This window comes from Canis lupus, chromosome 7 (genome assembly GCF_011100685.1).
Source record: "Canis lupus familiaris isolate Mischka breed German Shepherd chromosome 7, alternate assembly UU_Cfam_GSD_1.0, whole genome shotgun sequence".
Taxonomy (NCBI): Eukaryota; Metazoa; Chordata; class Mammalia; order Carnivora; family Canidae; genus Canis; species Canis lupus.
In genome coordinates this window covers 19925804-19935539 of record NC_049228.1, presented here as the reverse complement: position 1 = coordinate 19935539, position 9736 = coordinate 19925804, and the positions used below count along the sequence as shown (strand labels likewise).

Below are 9736 nucleotides of genomic sequence, written 5' to 3'. Positions count from 1 at the left end.
TGTGGGGTAAAAGCCTGCCAGGGTAGCAAGGACTTAGCTTAATAAAAGTGTGTGATCTGGGGCAGCCCCAGTGGCTCAGCGGCTTAGCACCGCCTTCAGCCCAGAGCCTGATCCTGGAGACCCGGGATAGAGTCCCATATCAGGCTCTCTGCATGGGGCCTGCTTCTCCCTCTGCCTGTGTCTCTGTGTGTCTCTGTGTGTCTCTCACCTCTCTCTCTGTCTTTCATGAATAAATAAATAAAACTCTTAAAAAATTAAACAAAAATAAAAGTGTTTGATTTGCATTTAATTGATGCAGAATCAAGTCTTACAATCCTTACTTCTCAGAAATTAAATTATATTTGCTTAGCATTTTGAGGGCTCTTGGTCTATACTAATTTAATTCCTAGTTTAGCACTGATAATATTGGTGTTGAAGGAAGAAATAATATTGAAACCACAATTAGTGGTGATAAAAAAGTTGTTTCATGTTTTCTAATTGTCATTCTATTTTTATGTTGTTTATTGATGGAAATGTAGTTAGTGATGTGGAGTAAACTAATTGTATATAAAATATAGATTAAGTAATGCTATGATAACTATTAATGTTTGCAAAATAATGTTATTATTTTTTGCTTTTACTTGAATAATTATTCACTTGAGTAAGAATACTGAAAGTAGTGGGAGGCCTCCTAATGATAATATAATAAGAAGAATGAGTATGGTAATCAAGAGAATTTTATTTCATATCATGAGAGCAATAGTATTGTGGTAGGTAAGTTATATATAAATAATATAAATGTATGTGTTTTATAATGTAATCTAATAAATTTAGGATTATTATAGTTGGGTTATAAATTATAATAGCTATTATTCATCCCATGTAAGCAATTGATGAACAAATTATAATATTTCATAATTGAGTTTGATTAATTCCTCCTCATCCTCCTATGATAAAGTGGTTATGGTTAATAATTTAATTAGATGAATGGATGGTGAAATTTGATATAAAATTGATATTGATGGAAGTGTTTATCATTAAAAAATTTAGAACTCTCACTCAGAGGGAGAGGCCCATATAATCAATTTGGGAATCCTTCACTGGCTGAGAACTCTAGTGGATGGCTCCACATTCCTTTGGCAATTGCCTTGGGTGCTGTGCTTTTACTGTATTAACCAAGTAGTTTAAGGGCAATCTGACATTCTTAACAACATGTCATTTTACTGAGGCACTGTGGTGGCCATTCTTTCTAGGCACTCAGTCTGCTGTAACTACTGAAGGGTTGGTAGCTAAGGCTTGTACATGCAGTAGGACATCAGCTTACTGATTGGAAATGTCAATGCCTCAAGAGCTGGGACATAGAAAACAAGGAGGGTTACTTCTTCAGGTTCTTGCAGATGTACCCAAATGTCTTTCCACATATCCTGACCCCACATAGACTAATTTATGATTATCCATCCCTCAGTTTCTCGTTGTCCAAGGCATAGGATTAATCTCTTTAGAACAGCCCAATTGTGCAACAGATTAATGGTCAAGGTTCATGAGTAACACCAGCCAAACTGTTCTAAGCTCAGCCTGCTTGCCACTGTGTTGGCTGCTGTGTGAGAGGCCCTACCTTGAGGAGGGCTGTGTACACTGCTTGGAGCTGTTGCTCTATGGGGGTATATTGGGTTTCTGCCCCTTTCCAGAGTTAGGACCAAAATCCTAGGGGCACTCTTCCCTTCCGTTGTCTCTGCCACAGTGCCTGACCCATACCTTCCAGAGTTTCTAGACACATCTAACTTAAACATATCTAGCCCTGCTTAGGAGATGTCCAGAGCTTTAATCTGCCTCACTAGTATTTTTGCTTTCTCAAAGGTGGTTTAATGCTCTGATCCCCAGTCCCAGATATGCCCTTTCTTTACCAGGCCATATAAAAGATGAAGGCACCATGCTGGTTGGGGAATAAAAGTCTTCTCAAGACCCCAAATTCCTATAAAGGCTTGCATCTTTTTCACATTCTTAAGGGTTGGATGACCTTGTACTTTATCAATCACAGCTTTGGGGACAATATGCATCTTACCTGGCCAGATGACTCCCCAAACCAGACCGTGGTACCTGGGTCTTGAATTTTTCTGCAGGTTTATTGCCCATCTTCCCCTTGTAGGTGTTCATCCAGCAAAGTCTGCAGAGCATCTAGCAGCTGAGGCAAATTTTCACCTGTTAACATATCACCAATGTAGTAGGCCTACCCCACTAATGAGGGAAAGGAGAACAGGGACACGTTTCCAGCTACCATCCTATGATAGATGGTGGGGTTAGGGAGGTAGACTTGGGGAAGCACTTGAAAGGTTTATTATTGTTCCTCCCACATGAAGGTAGATTGATCTAAGTTATCAGAAACTTGTCAAAGTCTTTTCCATGAAGAGGCAGAAACACTTTTTGCCAAAGCAAGAACAGTAGGACAGTGACTGCAAGTGACAAAAGACTTAAAATAGTTATTATTAAAGATATGATGGGTTTATTATAATGCAATAGACCAGAGAATTTTATTGTTTCCGTGACAGATTTTAAATTTAATTTGATTAAATTAAATTTAAATTTAATTTGATTGATGCCATTATACTAGGACATAGATTTGAAGCATTTCCTAGGAATATAGTCTAAAAAATGTTTAGTATTTGGTAATGCATCCTGTGAAATTTAACACATACAAAAAGTTTCATGTTTGTAAAAATCTTAAGACTTTTGGTTTTCTTAAGTAAGCAAGACCTGATAAAGACAAAACACAGATTCCTTGTTTTCTAGGCATAGTACATTAAAGGTAAAGAAAACAAAAATCTTTGAATACGATTGTTTATGAAGAGCAGGCCAATAATCTAAGAAAACTTAGTTTTTTTTTATTTTCAAAATATATTTTATTTCTTTCTCATATGCATATTGCAGAATTTCCAGGGTAAACATTAGCTTCATATACAGAAATAAAGGAGAGTTCTTTAAGAACTGGCATTGACTCAATCACAAGAATGATCAAATTGAGATAATGGAAAATAAACTCCTGTATTATCAAAACTAAAGAGTTTAGTGAGGAGTTTCTTTAGAAAGATCTCTCGCACTGAGTTCTGAGCCCCCCGGGGGACCCAAACTGTGTCATTTACACACAGACACAAGAAAATGCATGGGTGTGGGAGCAGCGGCTGTGCAGTCTCAGAGATGGTTCTGGATGATGAGTATAAACACTCCAGGTACTTGGTGTTCTGTATGAGGACTTTTACGGGTCAGCTTCAACATTTGGTTAAGAATATGTTTTCTTGGGAGATAAACTTGATACACATCTCAGCACTCGCTAAACTGTGGGACTATTAACTGTATTAAATATGCAAGGAAATCACTGTGTATACTTCGTTCTCTACATTTCTGCACCATCATCATCGTCTTCATCATCTTTGGCTCTGAAATGCGTTTTCCTGAATTCTTGTTTGTTCATTGAAGGACAAGACGAAGAAGCTGGTGGAAGGTCCTGCAGGAGCTCCACATTCCCGAAGAACCGGCCCACGGGCATGGGCTGGTTGCTGTCCTCAGCCAGAAAGATGCTGTCCTCCGTCTGCAGCGGTGGCCTTGCAGCCTGCTCGGTGTGCAGTGTGGACCCGCCCTGTGCTGAGCAGCTGCTGTGACGCTGCCCCCCAGCCAGAGGTGTGTGCTGGCAGGGCCAGCCAGGCTGTCCTCCGTCTCTGCTGGGCAAGTGTCGCCCACAGCTGTAGGGTGCCCGAGGGGGCGCCCCGCGGCCTCCAGCTGTGCAGGAGCTCCAGCCCCCTTTCCTGGGGGCAGGTGCTCTCTGGCAAACCCCAGAAACTCACTGTTACCAGGGCTCTCGGGTGGTATTCTGGGCACAGCACCACGGTCACTCTGAGGGGCTAGTTTCTGTAATTCTGATTTCACCAGGTAACCTTTGTCCCATTTGAACTTCTTGGATGTTTGTCGACGGCTTTGTGCGATGTCTGACATACTGTCCTGGAAGATGTGGTGGGGCATGGCCCCAGCTGAAAACTTAGTTCTTTTAAAAGAAAGAAAACCAAATTCTAATTTTACAGCAGTGTATTAAAACTCTTCCCATTTTTCTGTTTAATTTACATAAATTCATTTCAGTTTTAGCTTGATTACATGTAAAATTCCTTTCTCAATATTCCTTTTCCACAAATCTTCTGCAACTTTCTATGCCCATCCAGTTTTTATTCCCAGACTCCAGATATGAGTCAGCTATTCACTTGGCTTTTGACCAATATTTGTGATCTTATGGAGCCTGCAGGTTGGGTTTGGGACAAGGGAAATCCTCCAGTAGTCTGCATTTTTTAAAACTCCACACATGCCCTTTTCTTCAGTCTCTGTGGCCAATATTTGGGTTATCTCCTGGGGTATTTATGTTTCAAGGACATGATAAAATTTGCAACTTCAGAGGACAGAGAAAGAATTCAAGTTTTTTCCTAGGAGCTTTGGGGCAATAACTATTTGCAATTTTCCTTTGTATTAGGGATCGGAAGGCTTGGATCATTTCAAGCAACACAACATCTCATCACTTTCTCAAAGATTGTTACCTCTTGCCATTCCAATCAGGCTTTTTTTTTGCAAGTGCCTGGATCTTAATCTGAGGCATTTGGGACCCTCCTACCTTTGCAGAACTGTGCACTGATCCTGCTCAACTTATGATCCTGCTCCTTCATCTTGTCTGCCAGCACTGAAGCTAGCAGAGTAGTGGACACTCCCACCTGCTTCTCTAATCTCAGTTCTTCCTCTCACTTTCTAACTTGAGCTTCAGCCTCCAGCCAAAGTGCCTACAGGAGAGGCCAGCTGACTGCAGCTCTTATGCACTTCCCTTCTCTGCTACAGTATTCTCTCTGCAGTTCCTCCAACAAATGCATTGGACTGGCTGGAGTTTTCGGGCATCCTCCTACTCACACAGTGATCCACAGGCATCTAACAGATGGGTCACCCCTCCCCACAGAGAGGTTGATGGCCAACTTGTTTTCCTCTCATGGGTGTCTAATTCCCAAGGCCCATTTCTTCAGTGTCTTGGCTGATTCACCAAATTGCTGATTGACAGGTTCCTCATCAGCTTCCCTGGTATAATCTGAAACTGGCCCCTGTAGTTTGGGGGCTGGGGCAGGAAGAGACTGAAGAAAGGCCACTCCAGCTTGGCAGGTGGCAGTTTTTTTTTTTATTTGGCATTTTTAATTTGGCTTTGTTTTATTTAAGTTTAATGTTAATTCCATGCTGTGTTTCAGTAAGAACAATACAGATTCTGTATCTGTGGCTCCAGTCAGATATCCAGTAGTACAAATTAGCTTCAAGTTACACATACCGAACGAAAGAGGTTGAGCGAGCGAAGGAGGGAAGGGGGGGCCTAAGGGGAAAGGGAAGGAGAAGAAACAAAGAACTGAACACTCATGCAGGCTTTTCCATACCACCTTCAATGCTAACCTGCTTTAGAGGGAGAGTAAAAGTAGGCAAGAATGAGCAGCCATGGATTGTTGAACAGTTACCAGCACCATGCTTTTCAGCAACATTTCCGCAACACTTTTTACAGCAAAACCATTATAACAACTCTTCAAACAATCTTTAACCACTTCAAACTAACATCCAATTAATTTTTAACATTGGTATAAAATTCGATTTAAACAATTAGAAAAAGGAAAAATGATACCACAATGCGTCTATAGTGTGATTAACCTCTCTCTTAGATGCTTGCATCACCTAGAAGTCTAATGGCTTTCAAATGTAATTTCCATTTTTAATGGTGATCTTGCCACATCTGGCAGGAGACAATGCAGTAATGCTGAAAAAGCCTCTACACAGTCCTGAATAGTGTCTTAATACACAGCTGGGACCAGTAAAATACACAGAAATTCACTCTTGCCTTTAAGAACTTTTGAAAACTGTTTTAAAAAAAACCAACAGGGCAGGAACCTAAATTCTGAGACCAAATGTAAAAGTCAGATTTGGTGGTTCTCAGTGACAATGGGGGAATTTCCAATGGGAGTGGGATGGGAAGGAATGGGGTGGTCAGAGATGGTTTCTCTTGTTGGCTTTTATGTCTCACTGATTTTCATCTTCCACATCCTGCAGCGCTTCTTTATTCTGCTCTTCACCATCACCCTGCACGTCTGAAGTCCATAGTGTCAGATTATCATGTAACAACTGCATGATAAGTGTAGAGTCCTTATAGCTTTCTTCACTCAGCGTATCCAGTTCTGCAATTGCATCATCAAAAGCTGCTTTTGCAACCTGCAGGCACGGTTGGGGGAATTAAGAATTTCATAGTAGAATACAGAAAAGTTGAGAGCAAGACCTAAGCGAATTGGATGCGTTGGTGGAAGTTCTGTCATTGCAATATCACTAGCAGCTTTATAAGCCACCAGGCTGTTCTCTGCTGCCTCCTTCCTGTCATTTCCTGTGGCAAATTCAGCCAGATACCTGTGATAGTCCCCTTTCATCTTATAATAGAAAACCTTGGACTCGCCAGTGTTAGCTGCTGGAATGAGGTGTTTGTCCAGTACATCCAGAATGTCACAACAGATTAACTTTAGCTCAGTCTCAACCATTTGCCGATATTCCCGAATCATTTTTAGTTTGTCTTCTCCCTTGTTTTCTTCTTTCTGTTCAACGCTGCTGATTATTCTCCAGGAAGCTCTTCTGGCTCCAATCACATTTTTATATGCAACAGATAGGAGGTTTCTTTCTTCAACTGTCAACTCCACATCCATCCCTGCTACTTTCTTCATTGATTCCACCATTTCGTCGTATCGCTCAGCCTGCTCGGCCAGCTTCGCCTGGTACACCAGATCCTCCCGATCATCCATAGCCGCAGTGGCTCCGGCAGGGTCTGTGCGATGGATGGAAGCGGATAGCGTCTCCGACTCTCTCAGCCTCTCGCTCGGCAGGTGGCAGTTTTAATAAGCAAAGGAAACTTACCTTTGAGGCTTATCTTGGGTGGCAACAAGATGAATGGATCCCTACATCTGCCGGTCAAATCTTAGAAGTTTATAAAGAGTCCCAAAGTGAGTTCAGTCATGTATACTATGTAGGCCTTCTTATCTTAAGGCTATACTGTCTTTGGAGCAGCCTCTGGGGATGAAAAAGGCAAGTAGAACCTACGTTCCAAGGACCAGAGAGGTGAGGAGCCTCCAAGTGCTGAAGTCTAGCTCACTGGTCAACCAATAGTCCATCTTCTGATGACCTTTCCCAATAGTAATGGAATTAAAATGGTTAGGGCTCACGTGAGGGCTAGGATAGGTGCAATAATAAGTCTGGATATGAAGTCATAGTGTTTTTTTAATGAGTTGTGTGACAGCATCAGTGATAGGTTGTCACAGGCCATGAGGGTTGATGATATTTCGTTCTATGGAGTCGTAGATAACCTAAAACTTTCATTCAACTAGTGTAAGAAATGCTATGGCAAGTAGGATAGGGATAATTAATAAAAGAAGGCTAATTATGAACATGCTGTTAGGGGAAGGAAATTAAACTTCTAACCGTAGAGTTTTAAGTTTAATATATCTGTTACATATGATAATTGATATTACAAATCTTTCATAACATTTAATTATCATACATTAAACATATTATCTCATTTTACATCATTAATTGTTGAAAATTATTTCACATGATGGGGATGCCTAGGTGGTTCATCTTTTAAAAAAATGGAGTCTGGGCTTAAATGCTAATGATATCTTAAAAATATTTTCACAGAAACATCTAGACCGGTAATTTGACTGAACACCTAGGTACCGTAGCCTAGCCAAGTTGACACAAAATTAAACACAATGGTTAATTTTGAACTTGGATCTTTCATTGAAGAGATTCCCAACCAAACAAGGGAAAATTCGCCTGATTTCTTCTTTCTGCTTATAGTAAAATGCAACAGATAAGAGATAAATTGAAGATTGAACTGTTGGGCAAGATGGGACCAGCACAAGAAAATTCCCAGCTTATCCAGAGAGTGTACTTACTAACAAAGCCAAAGGTGATGCTAGACAATCATTTACTAAGGAGGTTAAACATGAGGGCACCTGGATGGCTCAGTTAAGCATTTGTCTTTAGCTCAGGTCATGATCCTAGAGTCCCAGATTGAGTCCCATGTCTGGCTCCCTGCTCAGCAGGGAGTCTGCTTTTCCCTCTGCCTCTCCCCCTGTCATGTTCATGCATTGTCTCTCAAATAAGTAAATAAAATCTATTTACAAAAAAGAAAAGAAAAATTTAAGCATGTGACTTATGGATCCAATTGAAATCATCTCAGCCTAAGCCAGAAATAGACATGCTATTATCCAGGAAAGATCTGTAATGGACCATCTTGTCTGAAATCTTGTTCCCTATTAATGCACTAGAGATTGACAAGGCTTTTGAGAATGTTATACTAGCAGAAATGCTTCCAGCCTTAACTGAAAGGGACAGAGACTATATAAAGTGAAGAAAGGATGTCATCCATGGTAGAGCTGTGGACACAAAGGCTTGCACCTAGGACCTCCTCAGGTAGAGCCTCCTCCTTGGGAGGCCAAAACCACAGGGCTGCCACTCCAGCAGGCCAGGGGCAGAGCCAGTCACAGAGGAGTGTCCTCAGTTCTTGAAGTCTAATGGAATGTATCCTCCTGGATTTTGGATTTAAGACCTGTGACCTCTTTGTCCTTCCTATTTCACCCCTTTGGAATAGAAATATCTATATTATGCCTTTCTAACATTTATTTTGGAAGCATATCACTTGTTTTTTGATTTCACAGGGCCACAGATGGGCAGGAATTTTGCTCAAGGATGGATCATAAGCCAAGCCTCACCCATAACTGATTTAGATGATAACTAGATGAAATTTGGGGCCCAGAGTCAATCTTGGATTGGGTTAAAATGTAGGAGGATGTTAAAACTGGATAATTGTATTTTACACATGGGAAAGATGAACATGACTGGGCACAATTGGACTGTTATGAGTTGAACTATGTCCCCTAAAGTGCCTAAAAATGTTACCTTATTTGGAATTAGAGTATTTAAAGATGTAATCAAGTTAAGATCATGTTATTATGGTGGGCTCTAAGCAGATATAACTGGTGCCCTTATAAGAAGAGGAAAATACCACATAAAGACCGAGATACACAGGGAGAATATTACCTGGCAAGAGAGGCAAAGGTGAGAAGGAAGCCCCTGTAAGTCAAGGAACACAATGATGAATGGCCACTGCCAGAAGCTACAAAGAAGCAAGGTAAAGAGTCTAGCGATTCTGAGACAGAGCATGATGTAAATGATACAAATGGAAAAACAAAAAGAAGCAAGCTCTGGTACCAATCCCATTCCTTAGAGCTCCACACTGATGACTTCCCCTGATTATAATTATCTTCCAAAGATTCTGCCTCCAGGGATCCCTGGGTGGCGCAGCGGTTTGGCGCCTGCCTTTGGCCCAGGGCGCGATCCTGGAGACCCGGGATCGAATCCCACATCGGGCTCCCGGTGCATGGAGCCTGCTTCTCCCTCTGCCTGTGTCTCTGCCTCTCTCTCTCTCTCTGACTATCATAAATAAAAATAAAGATTAAAAAAAAAAAAGATTCTGCCTTCAAATTTTATCACATTAGGAGGTTTTCAAAATATACACTTGGAGAGACATAAGCATTCACCCTTAAACACCTTCTTCCTTCTTTGAAAAAGGGCTAACCACAATTCTTTTTCATGGATACCAATACCTTTACCATGTTGAAAAAAAACCCTACCTGAATCAGATCATAAATTGGTTTGAAGAGATTTG

General features: G+C 41.0%; 1 protein-coding gene and 1 pseudogene across 1 annotated transcript; both read right to left on the bottom strand.

Annotated features, from left to right (window-relative positions):
- Positions 1–3344: 3344 nt before the first annotated feature.
- On the bottom strand, positions 3345–4609 carry LOC119872634 (annotated as a pseudogene).
- Positions 4610–5901: 1292 nt separating this feature from the next.
- LOC608573 (14-3-3 protein epsilon-like) lies at positions 5902–6889 on the bottom strand. The gene is given in 2 exon segments (XM_038542339.1): positions 5902–6242; positions 6245–6889. Coding segments are annotated over 2 exon segments (762 nt in total). The 5' UTR covers positions 6813–6889; the 3' UTR covers positions 5902–6048.
- Positions 6890–9736: the final 2847 nt, after the last annotated feature.